The sequence below is a fragment of the Eptatretus burgeri genome, unplaced genomic scaffold (genome assembly GCF_056783735.1).
Source record: "Eptatretus burgeri isolate ZD-2024b unplaced genomic scaffold, Ebu_testis_v1 Ebu_testis_scaffold_261, whole genome shotgun sequence".
Classification (NCBI taxonomy): domain Eukaryota; kingdom Metazoa; phylum Chordata; class Myxini; order Myxiniformes; family Myxinidae; genus Eptatretus; species Eptatretus burgeri.
Window position 1 is genome coordinate 25176 of NW_028222210.1, and position 14533 is coordinate 39708.

General features: G+C 40.6%; 1 protein-coding gene across 1 annotated transcript; it reads left to right on the forward strand.

Annotated features, from left to right (window-relative positions):
* Nucleotides 1-1243: 1243 nt before the first annotated feature.
* LOC147007360 (glutathione synthetase-like) lies at nt 1244-13561 on the forward strand. Its single transcript, XM_085867270.1, has 6 exons — nt 1244-1439; nt 3677-3757; nt 5785-5862; nt 8727-8793; nt 11718-11912; nt 13225-13561. The coding sequence occupies exons 1-6, from the start codon at nt 1366-1368 to the stop codon at nt 13474-13476; spliced, it is 747 nt and encodes a 248-aa protein (XP_085723396.1). The 5' UTR covers nt 1244-1365; the 3' UTR covers nt 13477-13561.
* Nucleotides 13562-14533: the final 972 nt, after the last annotated feature.

A 14533-nucleotide genomic window follows, 5' to 3' on the forward strand; every position in this document is an offset into this window, starting at 1 on the left:
TCCCTTGTAGTACGTTCTGTGTGTTAGCTCTCATACGAGCCTCGACAGAAAAGGAAAAAAACAAGCTTAAATGAGCTAAGATCCTCTTCCTCTTAATGATGATGTCATAAAACGAATATGACGTCATTGCGATGTATCAGGTTTGCGATAAATTATTTGTGCTTATGCCCGGCTTGATTCCCGCAAACAAAATTCAAACAGCTTGCCTAGTTTCAGAGATAATGGTATAGGCGATTTCCATTAGCGGCGATATTATGACGTCAACTTTTTTCTAGGAAGAATTTTCAAAATCGGAGATGCTTACTGCCTGCGCGTGGGCTTTCTGCATATACATGGCAAGTTTCACGAAGATCCGATGAAAACTCTGGGTTGTGAAACAAAAAATGTCCAAAACTCGGAATGACGTCATAAAAATTGATATGATGTCATAGTGATGCATCATATGTGCGGTAATTCATCTCTGCTAATACCCTGTTCGATTCCCGCAAACAGAATTCAAAAAGCTTGCCTAGTTTCGGAGACAATTTCTTAGGCAATTTCCATTAGCGGAGATATTTTGACGTCATAACTTTTCTTCTAGGAAGAATTTTCAAAATCGGGGATGGTTACTGTCTGCGCAGGGTATTTTTACATATATACGCCAAGTTTCAGGAAGTTTCGATGAAAACTGTAGGCTGTGAAACAAAAAGTCCACAAGAACAACAACGTGAGTAAGACAGAGATCCTCCACGAGGATCTAAAAACTCAATGGAGGTGCTGACTCACCCCGTTGTTTTCTCATCATGCAATACTGTCCCCAGAGCTTGCTAACCGAACCAATACGGTGTGAGTAAATATATTCCTGCACTAAATTTCGTTTTACATTTTTCCTTTTAGTTAAAACTTAACCTGTGTGAGACATTCACAGTATGAAGCTCTGTGCCAAATCTGGGGATTATAGCTGCCCTCGTTGTCCAGTTATTCTGCCGACAAACAGACAAACACACAGACGGGATCAACAAAATACTCACGAGCTCAGCCGATGACAGCAGCATGAGTAAATACTTGCTTGTTGCCATTCAACGAGTTGTTGTAGCTCCAAGTAATAGATAAGTAAGGTTGTAATACACTCATAAAGCATGATAGGCAACTGCAATGCCAGCAGTTTCACAGTGATTCAGTGAAATGCAATTATTCCATTTTATTTAGTACTATTTATTGATTAATTGATCGACACTCATAACGCAATGAAATCTGCAATGATTACATGTGATCCTGCTCATATGAAACATCGCCACTGATGCAGCTTGCTCATCTGTGTTTTCCCAATCCTTGTATTTCAGACATACACTGCATTCTGCTGGCCTTCACCATCTTGTCAGTCTTATGCCTGACAACAATCCGGCTTCTGCCATTGCGGACGCCATTGCTTGTGCCTGGAATCTCTTCAACAATCCTCAGTATGCATGTGGTTATCTCATCCTGATGTCTTTGATACCTCATCATACTCCTTTCCCAATTACTTTCACGTTAAGGGTTGGTGAAACTACTTTTGGCTGGCAGGTCACCCCAGAGCAGGGGTTCCCAAATCCAGGGTCGCTACCTAAACTTGGGTCATGAGGGCTTTCCGATGGGTCGTGGATGAATAAACACCAATTGATCTTCCAGCAATATCCCGTATTTAAACGTTGGCAGCTTACCAACCTCTCACAAATCCCGGTTTTTGAGGGGTGGGGAGGTTTCACGTCGAAAGCTTTTTCTCCGACAATTGTTATGGTAGTTACCGGTATCATTTGGGTCACGAGGTGAATGTGATTTCAACATTTTGGTCGTGGATAATAAAAAAAAGTTTGGAGCCCATGTCCTAGAGGTATAGCACACTTGCTTCTGAGCTGTCTAACCTGGGTCCAGCTCTAAACTACCATCCTGGTGTTTCACAGGCAGGGCGATGATGTGTTCCCATTGCGTGTGCTGTCCATTGGGTGGACGTTAAACCTCGTGTCCTGTTTACTGGCATAAATTAGTAGATGTTAAAGATCCAACGGTGTTTTCCATGAAGAGTTGGGCGAGTTATTGCGATAGTACCCTGAACAAATCCAAAAAATCCTGCACTGACTCCCAATGGAAAGTGAATGGCAAACCACCCAGTGTAATCATTGCTATGAGGCTGCTTTGGAGTTACTAAATCTGCCTTCGGGTAGAGTGCCAGAGTTAGTCGTCGTAAAACAACTTTTTTCCTTTGCTATATGAACCGGTTTGTCCTGTAGATAAGGACAATATGTTCAAAGGTGGGTTGGCTTATTAACGTTCCCATTTGAACCTCTGGTTCATGATGCAGGCAACCTAGGTCTAAATCCCACAAACCATGTTAGTCCATTGTCGACTTGTCTTTAATTCATGTGAAGTCCACTGATGTCTGTGAGTGTCTTTGTTACCTCTGCCATCTGAGATGGACAGATGTAATGTTTTCACCTGTGTCTGTTTGTCTGTTTGTCACTTGCAAAATCGATTTTCAAGTATATTGGTCAGTCGATTTTGTTATTCTGTCTGTCTGTCTGTCTGTTTGTCAATCGCCAACAAGTCACAATTCGAAACCAATCATCATGAAACTTCACCAAGTTGTAGAGGTAGTCGCCAACTGAGAAGCCCATTGACTTTGAGGTCAACGGTCAAAGGTCATCTTGAGGTCAAATTTCTAAAATCGTCATTTAAAAAATCTGATTAGCTTAAAAGTTTAACAGAATTTACATATTGCATCATTGAATTGGAAAAAACAACGATGTGAGGTCAAAAGGTCAAACTTCTAAAACCAATTTTTATATGAAAAATCATCAATTTTCATCCGATTGACTTGATAATTAAACAGCAATTGCATTGTACATTACTGAATTGGAAAACCAACTATTTTTGAGATCAAAAGGTCAAAGGTTAACTCAAGAGTAAACATCTAAAATCATCAATTTTCAACTGAAAAATCGTCAATTTACATCCGATTAACCTGAGCTTTGATTAATATTGCCAATTTTAATCTTAATGAAATGGACAATATGATGTATCCATGGCAACCTTTGGAGATGGCGGTGGATTTTGCTCTGCACGATGTCTTTTTCTTATTGGTTTGTTTGTCTGACTGTGAACAGAATATCTCAAAAAGTTGTGGACAGATTCGGGTGAAATTTGGTGGGCAGGTTGGGTTTGTGACAAGAACGAAATTATTATTAGATTTTGGTTGGGATCCAAATCCGGTTCTGAGCTGAGGTATGCGCTCTACCGAGTGCCCTTCTGGTACTGCATGCGACACATGTGCAAGCTCCCTTCTGAGCCTATGATCACATGAGCAAAAGGAATCAGAGAAAATTAGCATGGATGGCGTACATACGTATATATGGACGGATGGACAGACAACCTGAAAACATAATTCCACCGGCGACTTCATCAGTGGAGGCATAAAAAACGTAGTTCTGTCCGACATTGACGTTGATATGAAGACTTTTATCCAAATCCATGTAAATCCTGCATTTCACTCTGGGTTCTGTCCTCAGTGTGGAGATCTTTTGCTGCATCAGTGATTCATGTTTGTCTTGATTTCCCCATTTATATTTATCTGAACAAACTAGTGTGCAAACTGTTTTGAATGTATTACGCCATGTAGGAACGTGTTACATCACGTGGTGTCTAAGTTTTATGTCTTGAGCAGAGCGATGGTGCTTGTGGTTTGTGAAATGACCGAGAGGAATGTGTTCGACCAACATTGCCTGGAGTACATCTTACAAGAAAGGTATGAATTTAAGGCGTCTGATGTTTACAACTCAGTTTTTAATGCACGACATTTACATGACTTATCAACGTATTCACACGGTATCCGGAGACATAGTACTTGTTTCATCAGAGTGGTACATATCGTCAAATGCTCGGGGGTCATGACCACTCATAAGGTGAAATCAGGTGACAACGCACAAGAAGGTGGCAACTACAGCCCAAATCACAGAGCTGATTGCGGTCTGAATTCCGATCAGTTGTAAAGTAAAGAGCTTGGTTCATCAAATAACCGTGAAATGGCTCGTGCCATAATGTTGTTGACAGAAAACTATTTTCAATTTTTACACTGAAACCAAATGACTCAGGTTATCTTAAACCTATCCTTAACCAAGCAAATGCACAGAAGAACAGCTCATGAAATTTGTCGGTATACTCTGAATTCTAAAACCATGGCAGCAGTCACATTGTTTATGCACATTGAGATGCTGTATCAAGCATGTTTTGATTGACTTGATGGTGTAGTGAGCAGTAGAGACTGTTGCAACCATCATTTTCAATGAAGCAGTGTTTGAAATAACAACATGAGTTAACATACAAGGAATTTCAACCCAGGTGGAGGCAATTAGGCCCATCAAGCCTGCACAATGGTGACCAATCTATGGTTATCCATGCTCTCTCCTTTGTAAATGCTGAACATTAAGCAAGGAAGCATCATGTACAATTTTAAAGTCTTTGGTATGACTCAGTCTGGGTCTGGTTCAAACGGCCAACTTCCCAGGCTCAGAGCAAATGCTCTCACCATTATGTCACTCAGTTGGCGTGAGTGTGTCCTGAGCATTAAAAGCAATTACAACGAAGTTACCCCAATGGATTGTGAAGCAGTGGACAAACCAACCAACGAACCAACCATTGGGACCATACTCTGTGCAGAGCATCAGTGCTGCTGAAGCAGTCTCCTGGGCTACTGAGCACAATCCTAGACAGGTCGCTCCCCCCTCCCCTCCCCCCCCCGACACAGGATACTCAAATGGCTCAATCATATCTTCAAGCTAGTACTCATTTTTGCCAACCTCAGAAGGATGACAGGCTGAGTCAACCCAAACTGGTATTACTTCAACAGCCCTGCGGGATTTGAACTCAGAAGCCTAGGTTCCCAAGCCCATCACCCTCACCATAAAGCCAACACCAGGTATAATTGACAAAGCAGTATCAGAATTATATCTCACAAGTTGTGTTGCAGAATGATGCTAAGAAAAGGTACTTTAGTTAGAATGTCTATGCAACGAGTATCCATTTATATTTGTAATGTTAGCCTCGTCACAGCGAAGACTTTCACCTTGCTGTTGGATATCACCTGATTCATGAATGGACAGGAAGGAGGTCACAAGACTTGTAGTAACAGCGTGCCTCCAACTAACGGTGCTACAATTTGCTGAGTTGGTCTCCAATGAAGCCGAGGTCTGAAAAATGGCGAGCCTCAGAGCGTGTCCTTGTTTTGAAGGGAGAGTCCCCCCAAGCATTACACAATGTGATACAACCTCTGCGAAGTGACTTCACAAACGTTTATGTCCTGGTATATTCCTCATTTGATTTCACTGCCTTAAAATACATGTTAAGCTCTTCTTTCTTACTTTCTCTGTCTATCCACATTTGACTACTCTCCTTCTCCCCACCCACATTTGTAAGTTATGGCTGAGGAAAAAGAGGATTATTTTTGCTCTGACAAAGGGTTACTGCTAGAAATATCAGCATCTACTTGCTTCCCACAGCTGTGAGCATACCTGGATCAATGTGGGATGGTCCTAAATGTTGAAGGTCAAGATGTGGTGGTCCAAAAATAATATGGCCATCTTTGGATCCCGGGCCATGGGGAAGTCGCGGGCGATCTCTGAGGGTAAGCCTCACCATGTGGGGGAGGTTTACCCTCGGCGATTGCTTCGTGATCACAGATATCTAGGTCACAATTATTTTCGCAATGTTTGATTATTTTACATAAGAGGCTTCCAAAATAACTGGGTGATGTCCTTGTGTCCTCTGCTGCCAAAGGTGCATCCCGGTTGTTCGACGAACATTTCATGAGATAGACCAACAAGCAAAGCTTGATGAAGATCGCAAACTTTACCTGTAAGTGACACAAGCAACACTAAACATCTTATAGGAAAAACAAACAATGTCATAATTTTGTAATCTAAAAAACGTCTTTGAACCCGTTCTATCCTATGTATCTATTTTTCCGAGACTACTGCAACCTTTGGAAAGGAAATAGTTTCATTGCTAATAAGCATGCCAGGTAACCAATGATGCCAGATCGGCTCTGTGCCACCTGCGCTGACAGTGAGCCAGATTCATTCTGGTTTCATTGACTCACTGATTATACATGAACCTAATTTTATATTTGAAATTTATGAAGCTTTCATAGTTCCACACATCCAGTGCCAATAGAAAGTCTACACCTCCTTTCAAAATTTTCACCTTTTGTTACCTTATAACCTGGAATTAAATTGCATTAAATCAGACTTTTTCCACCTTTATTGACACATCCAAACCCACAACTTCCAAGTGAAAAACAAATTCTACAAATTTCAGAAAATTAATTAAAATACAAAACTAGAATATCTTGATAAGATAAGTGTCTACCCCCCTGAGTTAACACTTGGTGGAAGCACAATTGAGAGCAATTACAGCTGTGACTCTATTGGGATAGGTCTCCACCAACTTTGCACACTTTGATTGGGCAATATTTTCCCATTCTTCTGCACAAAACTGTTCAAGCTCAGTCAAGTTGCATGCGGTAGCATTGATGAAGTCAAGCCACAGATTTTTGATTGGATTTAGGTCAGGTCTCTGATTGGGTCACTCAAGTACATTTACCTTTTTGTTCCTTAGCCACTTCAGTGTAACTTTGGCTGTGCGCTTCAGGTCGTTGACATGCTGAAAGGTGAACTTCCATCCCAATTTCAGATTTCTTGCAGAGGGCAGCAGGTTTTCCTCTCGGCTCTTTCTGTTTTTTGCTCAATACATTTTCACTTCCATCCTGACATGTACTCCAATTGTTGCTGAAGAGAAACATCCCCACAATATGCAGTGTGACCACTCCTCATTTTCATAAATGCCAAGGTGAGCCAATGAAAAAAGCTAAGAATTCACAAGGTTTCGGAAAAGCGATGATAAAAGAAAACCTATATGCCAAGAAAACCTATAGAAAACCAAGACGCCAAAGTGAACAACAAATAGCCAAGATCTTGTGAAAAAGCCAAGGAGTGGTTACACTGACAATATGATGCTGCCACAATCATACTTTACAGTAGTGACAGTGTTCTTTGGGTGATGTTCTGTGTTGAGTTTACGCCAAATGTCACATTTTGAATTTCGGCCAAAAAGTTCCATCTTCGTTTCATCCGACCACAAAACTTTTTTCCATATCACTTAAGAATCTCCAGTGTTTTTTTTGCATACCTTAAACAGGACCCATGGTGGGATTTTTTGAGTAATGTCTTCCTTTTTGTCACCCTTCTGTAAAGGTCAGACTTGTGGAATACTTGGGATATTGTTGTCACATGCACACAGTAACCAGTCTTTGCATAAAGGCATGTAATTCTTTCAAAGTTGCCATTGGCCTCTTGGTGGCCTTTCTGATCAGTCTCCTCCTTGCTTGGTCATCCAATTTGGAGGGACAGCCTGATCTAGGCAGGGTCTTGGTATTACCATACACCTTCCACTTCTTAATGATTTTCTTTACTCCAAGGCTTTTGAAATATTTTATACCCACATCCTGATCTGTCTTTCCATAACTTTATCCCAGAGGTCTTTTGAAAGCTCCTTGGTGCTCATGGTTGAGTCTTTGCTGTGAAATGCACTATCCAGCAGAGAAAACCGCCAGGGACAACTGATTTTATTCTGAAATGAAACAGAATCACAACAATTTAACACAGGTGGAGGCCAATTACCTTGGTGTGTGGTTTTTAAGGTGATTGGTTACACCTGAGAAAATTTACAATTGCTATTTTCAGTGGGGTGGACACTAATCCAACCAAGATATTCTAGTTTTTATTTGTTTAATTTAGTTTCTAAAATCTGGACAATTTGTTTTTCACTTGGAAGTTGTAGGTTACAATGTGTAAATAAAGATGGAAAAGGTCTGATTTAATTCCAGGCGAGAAGGCAAGAAAAGCTGAAAACTTTGAAAGGGGGTGTAGACTTTCTATTGGCACTGTAGCATCAGAGATATTTTGTGTCTAATTTGCCTGCCCGTTAATTTAACTCTTGATGTGTTTCACTGTTGTGTAGCTCAAGAAAGGCTCTTTAAAGTGAATCATTTAGTGAGCATTATGAATTTACCAAAACCAAGCTTCAAGCTGCAAGTCAAATTGATGCAAAATATTTTTTATACTACAGTTACCAAAATTGAATACTTAAGAGTCAAACATGAAGATGAAAAGTTTTCCTGACAGATACGTTTTAGCAACTAAATGTTGCTGAGATCATCTCAGATAATCCCCAATCCAAAACCGCATGATCGTTTCTACCCTCGTTAAGGACGTGTTCAAAAACGTTTTTTTTTTTTGACAACTAAAATTGCCACCATTTGGCCATCTTAGATCTGATGTCGATAAAAAAAATGACGTGCATATGTATACCAACATGTGTTATCTGTGTGTGAAGTACAAATAAAATCGGTCTATACACGTCTGAGATGTGGTTGTGGATGCACGCACGCACGCACGGAAATGAAAATCGAGACCAGATCCAAAAGCCTTCGTTTCGGACTAAGTCCAACAGGGACTAAAAATCCAGAATTGTTCCTGCCAATTTGCGGTGAACGCATTTGAGAAATATCTGCCATTGCATTGTGTCACATAAAGGTTCATGCAATTCAACCCCTTGGTGTTTTTCAGGACCCATGTAATATTGAGCCATTGCATTTTTGTCATAATATATTTTCTGAATATTTCATAACTTTGGGACAATGGTCTTGGTTTTTCACGCAGAAATGGAAATGAAGTTGCTGTTGTTTACTTCCGTACTGGATATGCACCCAATCAATATGATGATTCAGTAAGTCCTCCATGGTATTGATTGTCAGAGAAAGAGTATTTTATGACTCCTCCTGCTCACCATCCTCTCCTTTTTCTCCCCTCTTGTCGGGTTTCTGGAACCACCTTCCTGGGTCTGCCAGGTCACATCTTTCATCGATTCGTTCAAGATGGTCATGTAAAACCATTTCATGCTGTTCCCCATTTGTACTCATCACCTATTATATTACCATTGACTCCTCCCACCCACCCCCCCAACCCACTCCTCTATCTCCCCTGTTCCAACAACCGCTCCCTGTCTACCTGCTGTTTTCTGAACACTTTTACTCCATTTGTCTTGCATGTTTGAAGCTTGTTCACGTCCTTTCACTGCCTGTTTTCTTTGGCCCTACACTTCCAGAGTCGATATCTCTGCATACAAAGTCTGGACTCTTGGAAGAGAATACGTATGTTTATTTGTTGTCATGGGCCAGGAAAATTGGAATCCATCTGAGCTATATAATCACAATGTATTATATATGCAAAGAGACATTGTGCATGTGTTTTTTGCTTCAACCCCAGGTCATTGATATTTACAGGAGTGATTGAGGCAGTGGTGTATTGCCTATGTACCACCCAAATAATGATGTGGTATTCTCTTGAGTAAGGGCTTTTACCACGGAGGGTCATCGGGTCCTTGCCATTATTTCCTACTATTTTCTCTTAAACGCCTTGACCAGAGACCATAAAACCCATGTCATTATAAAGGTCTTTGTCCGAGGACTTCTGGGAATCTCACGAAATTGTGAAAGAGAACATCATTCATAATTTACTTTAAACTATGTGTGTGATAATTGGTTGAGGGTCGTTTATCGGCACAATTAGGCTGCTGATGGTCACTTGAGAGTTGCAATTCCATGGGGTTTCTGCATATCTCAAGGGATTTCTGCATATCTCTAGGGATTGTGAGTTGGACAGGTGACCGTGATGACCCATGACACGTAGAAGCCATGCTTTTGCTGTTTCGATCGTGGTTTCTGTGAAGTTCGTGATAGCATGATAGAGGAGGGGAAAAAGTCACATATTCTGCTCTTTTGATGAGATAATGAAGAAACATGTATATGCTTCAAAAACGAAAAAAAAAGACGACTGAACCAAATCCATCCAAATTATGCATGTTGCCTAAGGGTACCCCAAGTTTGGTTTCTATCAGCATAGTATATCTGGAGAAGGGGGTTCATAGTGGGAGGAAGACCCCAATTCTCTCTCTGTAAATCTGTATCATATGGTTCGACTATAGTCCCATTCAGTGATGTCCGGTGTAACAAATCATCATCATCTAATATCAACAAAGTTTGAACAACTTGATAGTATGAATTACGGTGATGCTGAAATCTGAGTGAGAATAATTCAAAATTTTCAAAAGGTTTCATTTCACTTATATTTAGCGAGATTCAAATCAAAGCATCCAACACTGAGCTTCGCAGGGAAGCAGAAGTGATGTTTTCTCATGCCATATACAAGCAGCAAGGATGGTTGATGAAGCTGATGTTAGCTGACTTCCAAGCAGATGGAAGATGACCTCGGGCAAATTATAGAGTGAATAGAGCAGAATGCTTATGAAGTACAACATGTTGTCTTTTGATTAAATGCGCCAGGAAACTGATGGGTACTAGAATCCACCAGATTTCACTGCAGCCTAATATATTAGTGCATTCCTCGTTGTATATCTAATAAAACTGATGCAGACACAGTTGCAGCCCAGAAGTTTCCCAACACTCTCAAGAGGATCAACGAGGAACCTGGCTATTCTCCATCCATGGACACTTGTTTCATGTGAGAGCGAATATTCATGGGCACATGTTTCGGGATTGTTGGCCATCATCAGTGTGGAACAGGAGCTCCTCCCCGGTGGAGGGTTCATAAAATTGAGAATTAAATTATCTTCCTGGTATTGGCTGAGTGTAATCTTACGGAGATGTCGGGGGCTGTAGCTCTGCTAAGATCATCCCTGATAGGCAGAGCCGATGCAACAGTTTAGCCAGAAGAGCCTTTTTAAAATTTAAATTTCCTCGCTTCTCCCAGAACTGTTTTGTGTACCACAGACAGGTTAATATGTACCACAGACAGGTTAATGTGTACTACAGACAGGTTAATGTGTACTACAAATATAATGATGTTTGTAGTAATGATGTGGCACTTGTTTCCTGATTCCCACTGCAGTAATGGGGCCTGGTCTCGACTGTATGTCTTGTTGGTGACCAGTTCACTCCCAGAGGAGCTTCTGCTTCACGCTGTCATGGGGACATACTCCTATTGAGGAGTGATCCAATATTATGACCAGGCATTCTGACTTTTTTCGGCTAGGATGTGTTTGATTGACCATGTACTTCATGCTGAGGTGCATGTGCATGCTCATGGGACAGTCTTGTTGGACTGTGAACTTTGGCCAGGCTGTTTAAAAGTTTTGTTTGTTTTTTTAACCTTTTTATATATAAAAAATGCCACCCTCATAACGGGAATGCCAACAAGCCTGAAACACGTCTGTAGACGTTCCCTCTCCGGGGTCAACTGGTCTATAAAATTGAGAATTAAATTATCTTTCCGGTATTGGCTGCCATACAATCTAATGGATATGTAGGGGGGCTGTAGCTTTGCAAGCTCATACCCGATCGATGAAGCTGATGTAACGACTTCGCCAGCAGAGCTTGGTGGGGGAAGGGGAGGGGGAAACGGCTTACAATTTTTGCCTGTACATGTGCCACAGTGCAAGTGGTTTACTGACCCCTGCTGCTGACAGGGGGGATTATTAGCCATGGCACAAATTATATTTGAATTTTATTCTGCTGGATCCTCATCCCACTTCTGGATATAGGATAGAAGTTTACATTTATATGTTTGGAATAATAATTCCCAGAGCAATGAGCAACTGTTCAGAAGTTCACATTTGTTCATCTGTATTTATAGGTATGGCGAGTGCGCCGCATGCTGGAACGTTCACGTGCTTCCTGCTGCCCAGATATAGCCACCCAACTGGCTGGAACTAAAAAGGTTCAGCAAGAGTTAGCGTCTTCTGATGCCCTGATATCCTCACTTGGATTTTCAGCCACTACTGCTGCTCGCCTGCAGCAAACCTTCACCACTATGTGCAGTTTGGATGACGTGAGTGTGACTTTCCATTCTCGACCAATAATCACACAAACAGGAGATACCGACTGAAAGGCACTTTTTTTCTCATTGAAGCGCCAACTAAGCTTTCTCATCCTCTCAACTACCTTGTTTCAACTTATCACTATCCCACTCATCATTATTCCAAGCTTAAACACATTCATATGGACAAATTAAAGACTTTACAAAACTCCAACCATACCTCATCGAAAATATGTTTGTCAAACGTTTTATGAATCTACATGGGCACACCATTATTCACTCAAGTAGAAATATCATGAAAGTACACAAAGGTAAACTGTAAACTCAAAAGTATGCTCTACGCGTGGCCACAACTTTCTCAGGGTTCACATCCTCCACGGGTCAATTTCTTTACTCTCCTGCATTTATCATTTGATACTGGATGTATCATTCATTTGCCATTCCTATCACTATTGATCCACTTCTCATTGACTTTTTTGTACTCAGTACATCCAACCTCATGACCCTGCACACATAACGCAAAGTAAGGTTACACAAATTGTTCGCTCTGTCGTTTGAGTTCTATGATCGAGGAACTATTTCATTTAAATTGAATTTCATGTTTGGAACACTGTAAAACATGAATCGGAACACAAACCTACAGTTTGGCAGTACCTTGGCTCTGATTTTGGCAAATTGTATGGAATCTCATCCGAAGCACACATGCGCACAGTGCAGTAAAGCAATAAATTCAGTCTGTCTGGCAGTCTAACCAAATTGAAAATCATTCCAAACAGGAAACGTACTGTTTTAGGGAAGTCATACTGGCCACAAACAACAGGAACAAATAACGAATTTATCATGTTGAATAAGGTGCATCATCAGTCGTAAACTTCCGATTAATTTTTTTCTTTTCTACAGCCGTTATAACTTTTATTTCTTTTCAATTTAATTACATATTTGAATACTGTAGAACACAAATCGCTTTATTTGCACATGCAAAAACATTCAGTTTAGCAGTACTTGGGCAAAATTTAAGCCGTCTCAACCAATAAGATCTGCAGCGCATAAGCTCTGAGGGCAGAGTAACGCAAGATTCAGACAAAATGGCGGCGTCTTGCGATTGCGGCACCCCAAAATTGCATTGACAACAGAGCTAACTTCGTCCAAAAGATAGTTCCAAATTCATCAGTTTCTCTTTTTTCTATCCATATATATATATATATATATATATATCACCAGATTTCTGTTTTTTCGGCTGTCAGATTCTTTCTGGGAAGTCATGTTGTTAATAATTGTCTTGCAGGTTATTAATTTTCGTAATTTATTTATTTTTGTTCGTCAGTGGCTTGATGAAAACTTTCCCAGAAAGTGGATCGGCTGCCGCGGTCCGATCGAGTGGCCGGCACGCTCCCCAGACCTTACACCTCCAGATTTCTTTCTTTGGGAGCTCATGAAAGACCTTGTTTATCGTGAAAAGCCTCTTACCATTCAGGAATTGAAGGCTCAAATCACTGCAAAGTTTGAGGAAATTGTTATCGAACTCTGCAGATGTGTGGTGCCACTCTGTGCCTGCTCGACCTCAATTGTGCATTGATCACGAGGGAGGGCACTTTGAAAATTGCAAGTAAAACAGCTTGTAACCGTTCCGTCATAATTTTTTCTTGAATAAATGGTTAGATAAACATGTCATTCATTTACTTCTACCTTCTTGTACACTGTAATACAAATGACAAACAAACAATCAACTGACAGAAATTAGGCACTACTTCTGATTCACCCTTTATATATATGTGTGTGTATATATATATATATATATATATATATATATATATATATATATATATATATATATATATATATATATATATATATATCTTCTTCTTTCGGCTGCTCCCGTTAGGGGTCGCCACAGCGGATCATCCGTATGATCCGCATAATGATTTGGCACATGTTTTACGCCGGATGCCCTTCCTGACGCAACCCTGGTCGCCTCTTACGACACAGGGATATGGTACACCTATTTTAACCGGGGTATACACCGGCCCAGTATACTGGTACTCATTTCGCCGACCTCGGAAGGATGACAGGCTGAGTCAACCCCCTGGTGTATTAATTCAGTGGCCCCAACGGGGCTTGAACTCAGGACCTTTTGGATCCCAAGCCACTGCCCGAACCACTGCGCCAACACCAGGCTCCTATGTATGTATATGTATATATATATATATATATATATATATATATATATATATATATATGTATTTCTATATTTAGATGTGTATGTATATATGTGTATGTATATATATATATATATATATATATATATATATATATATATATATATATATATATATATATATATACATATATACACACACACATATACAAGACACAGCTTGCTGGAGATGTGTCTGAAGAGCACGACCTTCGGCTGCAAAGGTGCACACTACCGAGAAATATTTGGCACAGCTGTCGGTTCACCGGTCTCTGCTATTGTAGCTAATTTGGTGATGGAGGAACTCGAATGAAGGATATTTGAGTGTAATGAGAATTGGCTTCCACGGAATTGGAACAGACATGTAGATGACATCTTCATCATTGTGCGTACGAATATGGTAGACCACCTTCTGGGACAACTTGGCCAGGTATTCCAA

Excerpts from the sequence above, each read along its gene's own strand:
- LOC147007360 (XM_085867270.1), top strand. The coding sequence starts at position 1,366 with ATGCCTGACAACAATCCGGCTTCTGCCATTGCGGACGCCATTGCTTGT. Across the intron at positions 1,440-3,676 it reads AATCTCTTCAACAATCCTCA|AGCGATGGTGCTTGTGGTTT; the intron begins GTATGCATGTGG and ends TGTCTTGAGCAG. Across the intron at positions 5,863-8,726 it reads GAAGATCGCAAACTTTACCT|AAATGGAAATGAAGTTGCTG; the intron begins GTAAGTGACACA and ends TTTTTCACGCAG.